The sequence below is a fragment of the Notothenia rossii genome (assembly GCF_949606895.1).
Source record: "Notothenia rossii genome assembly, chromosome: 7".
In the NCBI taxonomy this organism is placed as follows: Eukaryota; Metazoa; Chordata; class Actinopteri; order Perciformes; family Nototheniidae; genus Notothenia; species Notothenia rossii.
Window position 1 is genome coordinate 26,276,503 of NC_136905.1, and position 16,058 is coordinate 26,292,560.

The 16,058-nt window shown below is 37.7% G+C and overlaps 1 protein-coding gene across 1 annotated transcript in view; it reads right to left on the reverse strand.

The window, feature by feature from the left end:
* Positions 1-16,058, reverse strand: part of LOC307046356 (CUB and sushi domain-containing protein 3-like) — a 233,023-nt gene that overhangs the window by 191,151 nt on the left and 25,814 nt on the right. The window contains exons 3-4 of the mRNA XM_079692754.1: positions 14,460-14,572; positions 6,247-6,441 (exon numbers count right to left, since the gene is read on the reverse strand). Coding sequence (XP_079548880.1) covers positions 6,247-6,441; positions 14,460-14,572 — 308 coding nt within the window. The remainder of the gene's footprint in view (positions 1-6,246; positions 6,442-14,459; positions 14,573-16,058) is intronic.

The following is a 16,058-nucleotide window of genomic DNA, read 5'->3' on the forward strand; positions in this document are numbered from 1 at the left end:
AGATTACCCACTGTCTGCAAGCAACTTTGCAGCAAGGCTTTGGTCAAACCAATAAAGCTTCCATTCTTTCTTTGGTTTATGTACTACCGATTACAAAACCTTCCTCTAAGGCATTTAGTTAGATTTCCACAACCACCTTTAGTGATAAAAAAACGTTTTTATAACTCATTAATATGTCTACAGTTGTAGGCAATTAAATATCACAGGACAATGGGGTTGATGCATTGTACCTTGACAGGTTTTGTAGCCATTTATTTGAAAAGCATCCATGCATGGTACTGTATACCATAAACCGGCAAACTGCTGTCATAAGCTAAATAAATGCTTTGCAGCTAGAACATTTTAAACGGCTTGAACTGGATAATGCTCACAGGTTCCTTATATTCACATGCAGCGTTTGATTGGGATGTGTCGCAGCATTTGAGGTACTGTAGTGCGCCAACAAGGTTTAGTGACAAAAAAGCAAATTATTAGAGCATGTCTGGATTTAAAGAAGGAGGAGGATCTGTCTCTTAAAAACGGTGGCAGTGTAAGAAAAAAAGAAAGATGGTGGCGAGGATTAGGACTGCTTTAGCTGAGCTCATTTACATCCCCAGCATCGGCAATCTAATGCTACTTGAGCAGGGATTAAGCCTCTCTCCCCTTGACTTTGATCAGACAACACTTGTCTTTCTACTTAGAAATATTCACCCCCAAGGATTGAAAGGAAGGAGCTCATGTATAATGTTCACACTACCTTAGGTTTTTTCCTTTGTCATAATCCCTTTGTTAATGCTAGGCAGGGACTATGTCTACAGTACATTTCTCATTTGCTCCGCTCCAAGTCAAGTTTAACATGTATAGGGTTAAGGAGTAGTAAAGGGATCTGGAATAGCTGCTGAGATGCGATTCATGTTGCACCAAGTTGTTGGGGGTTATTTTAATATAGTGAGTACTTCTTCGTCATTTCAGATTTTAAATGAATAAAGAGACATTATTTAAGTTAGTAATATGGGACCACTAAATGGTGCAATAATTTGATCATTTTAAAAGAAAAACAATCCTCAAATAATATTTTTATTCTTTAGTTTATGTTAGTTATCTAATTACACTGCTGCTCTTTAACAGATCTTTAAAATATGTCTTGCTATACTTTGGAAAACATAGTGAGATATTTTAATATAAGTAATAACTGTAGACAATTTAGCACCCAATTGGATGTTAAGAAAAATCTTGCGATAGCAATTCAAAATTTTAGAAGCAGAGAGCTGAAAAAAGAATGGAAGAGAGAACTGATTGTTTAGTCCAGTCAAATAACTAGATATAGAATTGTTTTTAAAGAAGCATGTTTTTTTAATGGCCTTATTCTCTTATTCTGTTGGACAGTGCTAGCAGTAAGAATGACAGTGTATCAATAAACCTCATTGTAATGTTACCACGCTGTCCCTGTTGCTGCCTGGTTTAATGAATGTCCAGAGACAATTTAGATGGAAGAGTCTAAATGGGCTCCTGGGAGGGGCAGTGGCAACTTACCATTAGAATAGCCAGTAATTCAACATCTCACTGCCCTCCTGCTTGAGGCTGACGCTGTCTGCTTTTGATGTCAATCTTTCAGTCTCTTCAACCCTATACTTATAACTCCCCTCCATTTATATCTAATTACCGCTCTGTCTCTGTTTTTGTGTTAAGCTTTTAAGCTCTCTTTAAAAGAGACAGTGTCACAAAAATAAACACACATTTATGGCTAATTTAAATGGGATACTACCGGGCCTTACTTGGCTTCACAGAGTAACTATATTATTATGGGATACCTATAACCCTGACAATCATTTCAAGCCATCAATTAAGTTTGTTCAATATTGGTATTATAAACATGATGGTATTGTGTTGTTCGTTTCACAAGGAGCAATATAAATGAAAACAAATACTAAATAGCAGCACTTTATCCATACTGACTTCCATGTTGCGCCCCCGGGGGAAACACTGCAGTGACCGCTTTTAATTAAATTAAAGTTGACAACTCTGTCCAGCAAATATTCTTGTAATCTGATCATTCCAAAGTGTAGTAATGATGTTGAAATGGGTCCAAATTGGGTTCTACTTCTTCATTATCCTGCTATAAAAATCTGAATTTGTAATGGTAAATGGTATCACTGAATTAGTCTTTTATTTCTTCCTCTTTCGCTTAGTCTTTCCGTCAGTTGTACACACAAACATTTGATAAACATGGTGGACTTTGGAAGTAGGTTGAGGATGGAGAAGAGTACTTGGAGAAAGATAAAAGAGAAAGGGAGATAGAAACAAAAAGAGGTGAGTGGTTGAGAGACTGAGGTGTACGCAGACAGTGGGGGATTGGATGGTGGAAGGGGAGGGATTTGTGTTGCTGTGTGTTGAGTGTGACACAATTGGTGATGAGCAGAAAAGGCAGGATCTCAGAGGAAATAAGATCAAAGGACCATCTGCCCACATACAGGAGCTAGGCTGTTTTTAGTCGCAGGAGAGAGTGGCTGAGGCAGTGCCCAGGCCTAAAAAGGAATGATGTTTCTGGCCCATGGATATAGAGGCTAACGCTATGCTTAAATGGATGGTAAATCGTTCATCTGCAGCTTTTTGTTTCCTCTGAGCTTGACATTTTCTAAACATATGCTCAGCCATTTTCTTTTTGCTGTGGCTTGCACTGTAGGATAAGTTGGCGTGAGCAAATTTGCTCTGCTGGCTTTGGGATCTTTTAGGATTTGAGTTTTAAAATGGGAGGGGGAGATCTCTGACCCTTTTTTGTTTATTTTCTTGCCTAGTAATCCACTAGCACCAAATATATATACTGTATATATACCAATTTAATTTATTAAGACACGCAGTTATTTTTCCAATTTTCATCTCAAAGAATTTTTTTAAATCAATCTGCTTAAATAAAGAGGCAATTGAATATACACACACACTTTTTTTCAGTAAATAGTAAGGTCAGTTTTAACCTGTTAAACCCCAAGGTCCCCGTCGGCGGGTACTTTCTTTTTTTTTTTTCACGACACTGTGTCTCAGGGGATCTTAATATTTAAGAACCTATTAATGTGTTATACCAGATTGACAGAAATAATCTCTAACTGACGATACAAACCATTTTTACCAAAACAAAACACAAGTCTCATAAGAAGCATCTAAATGACCCCTGAGCGAAAAATGCTAACCTATTACTGCACGGATAATCACTCCTTGCTCCCTTATTACTTATCCTAGGTGCACATCCAACACATCGTTTATGATTGCAAGGAGACACAGACTCTAACGGTGCCCACCTCAACACTTAAAGATACAAACTCGAGACGTTATCAACTAAAACGTACATCAAAACAAGTGGCGCTAGGTAGCCCACAACGCTAACATGGCTTACCTTCGTCTTTGTCTGGTCTAAACTGGTCTTCAATGGCATTAAAACGATAACAACGATGATGTGGTTAATCCATAGGTTAATATCCAATGTGGCTGTGTCGCCTTTGAAATGTTCTGATAATCTATAAGCAATAAACTGCAATTCCGTTTAAAAAAAGTAGAGCAGGCCATTCCTATGCTCTGTAGCTTCATTGAATGCGCAAAGACGCCATCTTCTTTTTTTAACATGAGTGTGTGCAGGACGATTTCCCTTGGATTCTATTGGCTCTAACGCTCAGAAAGAGATGTCACATGTCAAAATCGAACAAGGGGGGCCAGAGATATTAAATATCCACCCAAATGACCCCAGAAGAGGGTTTTTTTGCCTGTCTAAAAAGGTCAAATATCTCTTGTTTTGCATCAATCTTGATACAGAGTACTTATTATATGTTGTAATTTGGATTACTAAAGCTTTTAGTCTACTAACCCATCATCCAAGGTTAGTTTTTTTAGTTTTCACTATAAGTACAAAATATTTTTGGGACGGACACTATAATTTACAGTTTTTCTGAGTTTTCTTTAAAATAAAAAACATCTATTGATTCTGACTTTTCTACATCCAACTCACAGGTTTTTCATTACTTTGAGAAAAAAGATTATTAATTTAACCCTTTTAGAAGGGAAGATACGGTCATTTGTTCTGGGAATGTCATTTTCGAGCCTGAAACCTGAAAAACAGGCTGGGCCCAACAGGCGATGGATAAGGCTTTTTCAATTGGCATTAGAAAACACAATAAAATACCATTATGTTATATCAGTTTATCAGAATGGCTCTCTGTCATTAGAATCAATTATTTTTCACTGTATGAAGTGGTGGCTGTCATTTAAAATAATAACTGTCAAGGTTTTACCGGGCTAAAATACCCCTATAAAAGCCCTTCCTGGTGGTTTGAATCCACTTAGACCCCTTTTCAGAAACTGTATTGTGTTATTCCTGATAAATACACACTGCATTTTTCTCTACCCCTGGACCTTCCTACTGTTCAACTGTCAAACTGCAAGAGGTTATTGCCAGCACAATGCCTTTACACATACATACTACAACATTTGGGATTAATGACATCTTTAGTTTATCTTATACTTCCCAGATGATTTGCGACGGTGTGAGAAAAGGTCTCATAGGCACAGTTAGGGATAAACAGCATGCTATGAAGAGCACTAATCATCAGTCATAAATCTACCAACTGTCAGAGAGACAATCATCAGTATGCTATAGAGGCTTCTTCAGTCTTTGCTCCTGGTGGTTGAGCAAAAGATTTCGCTGAGACAAATAACCCGAGTACAGCATCTTCTATGGGTTCAAACCCTGGGCAAAACTGCATTTTTGAATAGCTCTGGAAAAAATCTATTATCCATCAAGCAATGCACACTATTGAAACTTGTTTTAAATATTTCAATACTTTAAAATTAAATAAGAGGCACAGCAGGGAAGGTTGCCTTCACCAGTAGGAAGAAATATATTACAAATAATAATTTATGAAGGTTTCATGGCGTCAATCTGCAAAATGATTAACCGTGTGCCTGTGTTTGTTTGCAGGGAGAGTCTGTATTTTCCAAGCAGTGGTCTTTCAGATCAATGAGCGTTTGCTTTCGGGAAAACAAGATGTAAGACAAATGGGCTTTCGGTCCAGTAGGACACTATACAGGAAGAATGGGCCTTCCAAACAATGGGCAATCCTGAAACCAACAGCCTTTTTTAACTGTCAGACCTGTAAAATGCTCAATCTCTGAGAGCAATGTCTTCTGTGGATCCCACTACATAATGATCCGATCATTTATTTTGTCCTCCGCATTCACTTATAATAGTCAAAACAATCAGTTGTATTTTAAGGTCCTGAGGAAGATGGAAAATGTAATGATTTAAACATCTCCTCCGATAGCAGTTTGCCATATTCATGCATCAGCAGTCTAAGTATATTCAACCTGCCAGGCAAGAGAAAAGGCACACAGTAAATATTGCATTTTCACAGGTTCCAGGAAAGACTGAATAATGTGGCATTACCACTTCAAATCCTTCAAATTGTGGCCTCAGTCTTTCTCTGCTGTAGCTACAGTATATGTTAAGCTGCTGTTGTTGTATCTCACCTGGACAATGGCTTTGCAGTTGGTGTGCAAACACAATGGACTAACCGCCAGATTTATCATTTGTTTTACTGCCCATCATTTCCAAATAGCAATAAGAATCTTAGTGTGCCTTTAAAACATATCTTCATAGCTTATCCTGTTTTTTCTTACCCATGCAGTCTGAAATGAGAGGTAACTGTGACCTCAATAAAGCAGAAGGAGCGAACAGCTCACCGAATAAAAAAACATCAATCCGAAAAACCTGTATATATTCCAAAGAAGAGGTGGCAAACTCCTGTACTCCTCTAGATTCAGCTCAAGTCCAACTTTTGAAAAAAAAGTAATAGATGTTCAACTTTTGCTAACGGCATTACAGTATTTAAGCTACTTGCTCTAAATGTATAAATATTAAATTAACCTTTTGAGGCTCTAATCAACTTGTTCAACATGATTAAAATGTTCCCATCCCATCATAATACAATACTACATCTGTGATGCAGAGCAGTCCCCGAATCACACAATATCAATCTGCCAATCATGTCAAAGCAATTAGCTTTATGCATTCCATGGAATTCATGCGACAAGAGGTCAAAACAAACCAATCAACCCCTCATTTTAAATGTCTTAGGGGAACACTCAAATTGGTAGATAACATAATGTATTCTCCACGATACCCTACAGTCATATTGTACATCTGGGAGAAAGTGTTGGTAGCAGCAGTCATCACCTCCAGTTAAAATGATAAGTCACAGTATTTCAGTGCTAAAAGATACTCACCTCTGCAGATCGGCACAGGGAAGTCCCACACCGACACACCGGCTGTGTTGGTCACACAGGTGAGGAGTGAATGTCCGTCCAGGACGTAGCCGGTGACGCAGCGGTAGCGGATCTTGTCACCTACGTTGAACTGCGTTCCATTCAGTATTCCTTTTGGTGGAACCCCTGGGTTTCCACATGAGTTGCTTCTCAGCTCTGCAACAAGGAAAGATAAGAGAGAGTTGTTAAGAACAATATGTTGCTGTATAAAATATGTACCAAAGTGTGTCTCTAGTAATGTAAGCGAAGCAATTAGGTTTTATGTCATAGTTTTGGCAACCTAAAAGCTGTCCCTGTTGTATTGATAATTGTTAGTCATCTCAACTTTAGTGTTAAGAGTCTTTATCACTGTTATTGGCTAGCGAATGTCAGTTCAAGTCTGACATTTATGCCACTGCTACTTAGATGCTTGCACTGCCTTGGGAGCAGTGAAGTACTGCATTGGTGTCCTAGCCATCTCTTCACATTGAGAGTTCACTTAATGATATAAATCTTTAGCTGGAAGCTACAATATGGAGCTAAGAAACAACAAGTACATCCACACAATGCACAAGGAAAGACAAGGCAAGATAGTAAAACATATTGCAAGAAGAAGCTACAGCAGCAAACTATAATCCTTTTCCTTTACACTGTTGAGGGGCCTTGTTGTTTAATAGTAGGGAGGGACGAACTGAAATGACTGTCCTTCAACGGTGAAAAATCCATGTCACAAAGAAATCCAAAGCACTGAATGTGAACTAGACATTCAACTTTTAAAAGAAGGAATTATTTGATACAGGACCTAGGCTGAAACATAATTGACCATAAACACTGAATGAAGGTCCCCGGGCTTTTTGCACAAAAATCTAAATCTGCTGACATGGATCTCTTGGGTTTATAACTGATATTTATATATATAAATATAATAATGTTAAAATATAGATATTAAAAGAAAATTGCATGCAACAATAATATTAGACAAATAATATTACTTGTGCAAAACTGAATTTATATTTTTCTGAACCCCTTGGCAGACATATTTTGGAAGTTGGCATAGTGGAGTAATACATTTTACAATAGAAAGCAATTCCCAAGGAATGACTACCACCATCATATGGACTTATGCGCTCACAGAGTCAAAGTAGTTATGATCATGGTATTCCTTTGCAAACTATTGAAAAGGAATTTTGATCAAGATCTACAGTAGCTGTGAAAGCAGGACTGGAGAACTCTTCCATCCTATATTCTTCTGGTTGACTACAACCTTACAGTACATTTTGTTCTTCAGTTTAACCACCATTACAAACTCAAACTTCAAATTCCCCGGGTAAAAAATGCATCGGCAAGGATAACATTGTCGGCTTCTTTTTGTCTCAGCTTTAGATGTTGACAATTCAATTTGAAGGCAGTGTAGGAGCCAAAATGCTTGTTTTGCCTTACAGTACTTGTTATTTGTATTATTATCCTTATACTATCTATATTTCTGTTTGCATCACGTTTAATTCTTATTGTTTATCACTTCCGGCAATGGTCACGTGGGTGTGGTTTATTGGTATTTAGTCACCTGTTGGATGCCGGTTTGGAGGATATATTGTAGGAAGAGGGTGAATAGCGCTCTGATGCTTTCTGTTGACTCTCAGGTCTGTAGTTGTATATCGTTTGTTTTCGTCTTTATTAAACACCATGGACTACAAATGAATACCGACTCCTACATGGAACGTGTCACAGCGAAGAGCACAGTTTAGCGTCTCAGCGGCTAACTCATAGGGAGTTATTGCCGCTACAGGCAGGTTTGGCCTTGAACTAAGCTAATGTTACTCAACTAACACCTGTTTATGTCTGTCAGATTGCGCACTAATGATCTAGGGTGATTTTTGTAGAAGGGCCCTGCGGTCATCATTCGCCATATGTATGGTATCAACTGCACTTGTGAATATTATTAGTTACAAGTTGTTGTTTTTTAGTCATTCACGTGGAATTATAATCAGAGCAACATAAATTAAACTTGGCTCAGCTTTATGATAAAGGACACATAATAACATTTGTGAGTAATGATCAATAACCAATTAGCCTAATCAGATCCAGAGTTGGCTTGTTGATATAAATAGAAACTTCCTTCCGTCCTACAGCTTGTCACTGATCATGCAGTCAAGTTAAATTTTTATTTTTGATATAACAATCAATCAAACGATCTCTAATTATAACAACTGGCAAGCCAGGGAACAAAAATATGTTTTACACTTACATAAACTGTGTTGAAGGATAAAAAAAGAAAGTGGAAACGGGAACTCAGAGCATGTGTAATTTATTTTTTATAGTGTGAAAGATTTTTAAACACAAATACAATATACAAAAAAAATAATATATGTATTCTTTGTTTTAAATATATACACACGCAGCTTCCCCCAACCTCCCAAGTAGCTATCATTTTTGATTGACTTTACACTAAGCGATAAGTTATATTTGGACCAAAGCCCCTGCAAATGAAATGGGTTTATTATGTATTAGTGTATGATCCATGCAATTATTTTATTTGAAGTTGCAATAACTCCTTCCACAAGTAACTCATAGAGTCAAGATATCAAGTGTTTTAAAAATGGAATTCTATGATTGACAGCTTATTTAAATGTTGTTTTTGTGTGGGAGTCGCAAACCAAAGGGTTGTTAATATGAATATTAAAAAGGAGTTGACAATAACTGCAAGCTGCAGAGAATGTATGCATCCCTACATGCCACAACAAACAACAATTTCCAGGGGAGTTACTGAAAGCCTTTGTATTTCCAATGTATTTGTTTAGAATATCACATTTTTAGAGTTCAACAAAGTGTGACAAAGCACATCAAAGGCAATCTAAATATCTAAAAGCACCACAACAAGCCTTTAAAGCTTAGTACAGAGGATGTCAGATTAAAATGTCACATTCTTGGGACTGATGTTGTGTGCAACTACACACAAAAACTGTTTCTGCCACCTTCACAACATTAGTGTTTGAATGGACATTTGCCATCCAAGGAGGTTGATCACTGGAGAATAACTGGAGCAGCACACTGCGCTTTAGTTATTAAACACTAACCAGCCAATTAAAGAAATAAGATAAGTGACATTAAATAAAAAAAATGATTTACCAGAAATATTAGTAAACAAATAAGGGATATTTGATGTTGTAATAAAAGCATTGTCTGTTAAACTGTGTCCATGGGTTTATGCTCGGAAACACAAGTTAATTAATGTTGTCTGACCAGGAAGTCAAAGTGTTGATAGCTGTTTGAAACAGAAGCAATGGAAGGTGGTGCGAAAAGCCAGCCATCATAAATAAGGGTCACACTCAAACATTTTTCTCTCATGGAATAACGCTGATGTAAACATTAACAATGCCTGAATTACATTTGTAAATTATAAAAGAAGAGGTTCGATGCATGGCTCTTTTACTCACCTCAGCCCACATAACTGCAAATGCCATAGCATATCATTCACATCATTTTAACCATGACCCCTCCATACCCTGAATGGAAGCATCTGCATTTTACAATTGCATTTTTTTTAATAATCTGAATCCATGAACTGCAAGCTTTCCTCTCTAAAGGATTAATATCTAAATATGATAAGATCGGTATGGGGTAGGGGTTAAGATTGCATCCATGTTTGCCAGTGTTTTCAGACTCCTTAAGAATCAAAGTAGGGAAGATAAATGTAGTAAGTTAAAGATGTGACCATGCAATTGAAACCCTACAGTAGCAGTGCAGCAACATAGCTTTTCTCCTCAACCAACAAAGCACACATTTAAGATGGAAGTCTGAAAGACTAAGATGCTAAATTGGATGGAGAAGTGCAAAATAACTGGCTTTATTGTAAACTATTGGTACAATGTCTTTATCTTGTCATATTTAAAGAAATATGTCAACAAACATTCTTTGAGTCGTCTTTCCATCATTTATTCCAAATACGTGTTTTGAATCAGAAGTGCAATACTCATAACTGCTGTAACTCGGATATATTTGAGTAAAATCAAAAAACTCAGAAGTTTGTAGTCTGTTGGCTTTTCCCAATCATACTCTGTGTACTCTGAACAGAAGTCTCATTTCAGCTGCCAGATGTTGCAGGGACCACAGACAGATTGCACTCAGCCAAATAAAAATGTGATAACATATAAATTATTTTACAGGGTGACAACAGATTTTCCAAGAAATGTTACAGTTTTTAATAATTTCCCATGGATGTTCTATGCAAGAGAATGGTGCATTTGAAGCTCATGCTAGAAAACTCAAAAAAGCAAGTCACTACAATACTAATTGTGGCGCAGGTTGTACAGTTTAGTAAATGCATGTCCATGGTGGAGAATATAACGGTTACATTCAATTAAACTGACTTACCGTGCGGCAACTTTAAGAAATGTATTGCTATCATAATTACTTCCTGGTGGTTGTTCTTGAGAGAACTATAGAGAAACAAAAGTGCAAGCTAAAGTAAATGTTTAAAGAAACTCACCCTAGGTCACTAATTAAAAAGTAATAGATGCATCGCAGCTGTAATTATACCAGCACTGACTCATTGGCCTTTGGTATATGGAAAGTCATAACTAATATCTCAGACAGGCATGGCTCTTGAATTAATTCAAAGGATGTGTTGCAGACATTTAAAGCAGTTGGTTTGGATAAGGCCTCTTGCTGAAGGCAAAGTTACATTCTGTGCCTCAATTGCTTCTACAGTAGATGCATATCTGAATGTAAAACTGTAAAGTACTTTTTATAAAAGCCTGCACTTAACATTTAATCAGGATTCCTACTTTTACAAGGGTTTGAATACCAGCCCTAAAGACATCAAGTGTTTTAGGTTCAGTGTTAGCCCTCAGCAAACAAGTGTTGCTGTCTGGAGGACCCTAAATACATTCTTGATATAACTGAACCTTGGGAAAACATCTGCTCCTGAACACTAGGGGCTAGGGAAAAACCTAATGAAAACCTATACAAGTGTTTCTTCAAGGAGGGAAAATGTATGCAAAAAATGCTAATGCAATGCAGATGGGAGTGCTTTTAACCTCACAGAGCATCAGCCAATCTGCAAAAAAAGCCTCATTCACAGTAGAGCATATGGTGCTTGAATCATAATACACAGCAAATATCATTTGTGATGCCACAGAAAACTAAATTCTAACAACACTGTGGAGAAATTGAAATATGATGCTGCAGAATGGCCAGATAAATATCTGACCTGATCTGTAAACTGAGAAAAAGAGCACTGTGTTAAAAACCTTTACAAAAAGGTTTTAATAGGACAAGAGATATTTACCTACAGTTGCGTTTGCAAACAGTGGGTGTGAGAGACTTGCATTATCCCTCATCACAGAGAAAACAAGTGAGTTATGTGAACTAGTAAATGAGGAAGTTGGGTAAGAGATTTCTCTGGGGCTGAGCTATTTATTTCGTCTGTATATACTGTATAATGACTCTGAAGCCCTTTGAAGAAGATGGAAGTTTGACGGAGTGGCAGTGTTTATGAGCACACAAGCAGCACACTTTCCCCACAGGAGCCGCCTGAAGACTGCCTGTCGGCTTCCTGGCTGGCTGCTTCCCTGGCTGCTAAGCTGGATTCTCATACAGTCGGGAAAAAGGAATATTGACTGAACCCATGTTGCATCAGAGGGCAAAGCAGCTGGTAAACAACACATGCAGGCATACAGACTTTTACAAGTCAGTGGACAATCTGCATTGCCACAGAGATAAATGAAATGATTTGGGGCGAAAGATTAAACTATTTTTTAATGGGTCAGCTGTCATTCATGAATTTTTCCCAAATAAAGGGCTGGTTGAAATGGCAGCGAGGCAGATTTTAGAGGTTTTTACTGCAAATACACAACCTTCAAAAAGGGCAAAAAGATAGCATTACTCCCAGCTTGTTGCATGTATGCTGCATCTCTATCCTAGGAGAGCACCATTGGCCATATATGTGTTGTAAAAAAAGCCCCGACATCTCTTCTCCTTAATAAATGCAGCTTGACCCTTCAGGGCCTTGCATAATGTTTACAGTGTAGAAAAAAGAGCAGTAATGAGTACTACAACTCACACAAAGTTGGAACTGGTTTGCATTCCAACATACTTGAGAAAAGGTTGACAGGCCATTGAGAAATTAAATTCCATCTGTGTCCGTCACTGTCCTCGAATGCACACTGGCTAAAACTCACTTAATTGCATGATTCAATCACATTCAGCAGTCTACAAGCATCACACACATTGAATCATAAGAATGAGCTGCACATATTCATACAGTATGTCAGATGTAGCTAACCACATACGCGTGACAAGGAAGAAATGTATACAGCAGTGAAAGCAAACACAAATCAATGTATTACGGAAGAGCCAATTGTATATTTATGGTTTATGTGCATCATAAGGGACTCTTTTAGAGCTGAAAATAATGAAAATGTATGACAATAGTCACAACGTTGAACAAGCTTTAACTGGTTTTATTTAATACTGGTATTTCTATTTATGACACACTGCCAAATTAAAAAGCAGCCTAACAGCATCCTGTGCCGACAGCATGACGGTGCTAAATCCAACAAATATTGCATTAGTAATAGTTGCTTGACTAAAACCTCACCGATATGGCAACGTTGAAACCAATGAAGGAGGTTAGCCATAAAACAGTAGTGCAAAAAATAAGCAGAACTGGCTTCACAAGAAGTTTATTTATGGGCTCTCCCAGTCTCATTATATTATAGTCTGGAGAAAAAAAGTATGGCCGGCCAACACCATTAATAACTTTCCCATTTGTATGTTTCTTTTTAATACACTATCCAATAAATAGTGAATGCACCGTTTCAAAATCCATAGCAACATCATACAAAGGTTTTTTTGGGGACACGCCTGTAGAGGCGCGAGTAGGTAATACCATACTTAGAATGTTGCTTAAATATTTATGTTGTATGCCAGGTGCCCGTGCTGCGTACTTTTCATCACACCAGGCTTTTTAAGAATGAATGATGGTTATAAAAGAAACTGAGATTATGGAGTAAGTATTACTTTACCACATCTTTGACTTCAATCCTTAATCTGTAGATTTCTACACAAAAAGCAACAAAATACATTGTTTTTATATAACATTCGTTATTTTCCTTAATATTGACAAGAATATCCTTCACTGTCCTCAATACTCTACAGTGTTAGGTAGCGGGAAATATCTGTGCCTGATATATTAGCATGCCGTTTTGGAGAAGATTACACAGGCAAAAGGTTGAGGCAAAACAGCGCAGTAGAATTTAACCGAGCCACTCACTGCAGATAGAGAGAGAGTAGAAGGAGACAGGAGAGGGAGACAAAGAGAGCAGGAGACGCAGAGCACACATGGGCAGATGGTGAGGGGAGACGTCCTGGACTGGCTAGGTTTGGGGCGGGGGGAGGTGAGGAGGGGGTGGAAGGGATAGAAAACAACACCATGGAAGAGAGGTGGACTAAAGCTAGAGGATGGAGTCAGTCAGTCTGAGCAGGAGAAGGTAAGGATTTAAAAAGGTAAAGAAACAATGGAAGCATATTGGGAGGAAGGGCAGCTCAGAAAATAACTACATGGACAGGTGGTAGAAGGAGGAGAGAATAGAATAGTAAGATCGTGAGATAAGGAGGAAAAGGAAATAATTCTTAAATAACAAATTAATCATAAAAGGAATTGGAATGAAAGAAAATGTGAAATTGATGAGAGATTGAGTTCTCATGAAGGAGCAAAGTAGGAAAACATAGGGGTGATGGAAATGTCACAGAAAAAGAGTTGGAATTTAAACTCCCCACTGCATTGAGCTCTGCTTCAACATAGAAAGCGCTGTACTCCATTAGTTCAACTAATTCCCATCACCATCTGCCATGCAATTTCAGATGCACCTGTGGAGTTGCAGAAAAGGTTCAGGACCTTGGGGGAAGGGATGTTGATTTGGAAAATATGACACTAATTAGCTTAATAGAGGTACCTCGTGTTTCCATAACTCAACAGTGGAAGTTCTACAGGAAATCAGTTGAGGTTAGTGGGATCACACCTCCCTTTCATAAAAATATATACTGTATGGTATCTAGTTCTCCTTCAGATATATTTTTGTTCTGAGTAAAGACCTATCCTCATCGTTGTCTCTGACATTTCTTTAACCTTTTATTCAAATGGATTGATATCATGAACGACAAAAGTAATAGAGCAGAAAATATGTTTTCCTTACCTTCATAAACAACTTTAAATCCATGAGCGCTTACTGCAAAATCACTGGTAAGCCTCAGTGAAAAAATGGAGCCAGAACTGGTAACAGGCGGAGGGATGGTGAATCCTGTTAACCTGCAGATACGAAACAAAAGACAACTCAGTACTGGATTCATGATTGAAATTGACAGGAATCACATTAATATGCTAATAATATAATGACATTGTGCAGTTGTAGTTTGAGCCTAATTAAATGCAAAGCCATTTTTAATAAAGTCAATGATGACAGTGCAACAAAACCTGCTTAAAGTAGAAGAAATACAGTGTGTGGTAAAAAAACATTTCTTAGTTTTCACACAGGTTTTCCTCAATTGTAATGATCCTTAAAAGAAAACACTGCTGAAAGGTTTGGAGGCAGAAACCAAAGCACTACCTGGGTTTTTTCATCATCTGAATTATTTCTATTTAAATTTGATAACGAACAAGACAGTTTGTTTTGTACATTTGTATTGAGATGTGTATGCACTTAACGCAATGATGAAATGAAATGGCAAACAAAAATAACTATAACTTAGGTTTGATGTCTTTGAACAGTCATTAACTTAACACCACTTGTGAGTTTGTGCGTAGTTTGTGTGCAGATCTGCTCTGAAAATTGTTTGGCAATAACATACTATGAGATTAAAACCTTCCCCATTGTTGGATGCGGTTTGAGTGCTGGCAGTTGAATTGTAACACACTGCTTCATTACGGCATTTCAAATTAGGTGCAGATCCAAACAAATCCATTCACTTTCACAAGGTCATAAACAAGATGTGTTGCTGCCCATTCTTCAGGAACCGTTGCTGATGTTCTATCGACCTTCCACTGCAGTAATCCAGGCTGTGTAGCATGGGAAAAAATGTTTGCATAAGACAGAATGTTTCCTTTTTCTACTGCCATCTAGTTTTGTCTTGTTATTTTCCATTTAGTTTAGCGTTGTTTGTGTGACAGAACTTCTACTTGACAAAAAGCTAGGTGAATAATGTCTGTAGTGGCTTGAGTGTGGAAAAACAGAACTTCCTCCTGTGACAGCAAGGAAGAGGGTGCTGTATTTACAGCTTCAATGTAGTTTCCAATTACAGCACTGTGAACTGTGCTGGTCCTAGCAGTAAATAATTACCCTTTGTTGCAGGTACTGCACAGCATGCCAAGATGCTGCTAAAAGTCAATTGCCACATGATGCCATTTTGAATACATTTAAAAGAGGAAACAGAACTTAAAATGCGACCTTGTTAGATACTTAATCAGTCACAGGAGAACTCCCCTGAATTTGCATGCCAACATGGTCAGATTAAAAGTGGAGGCAAGCCTGTACATCCCCTAAAAGTCTTTGTCGAAGTGTTTAATAAAAACAGCAAGCATAGTAAAAAGGTAGCACTTTAACATTGTCACATTTATGGTTTAACTTACAATTGTTTTTAATGAAACAGATGTTCCAAGCCGTCTTTAAAGTTAGCCCTCATTAGCCCAAGTCATGGGATTCATGGAGGGGGTTAATTGGTGGCTGAGCAGAACAAAAAAACGACAGAAGAAACTGTATAGCTGCAGACACTCACACAAAAGGTTGATGCCACCCACC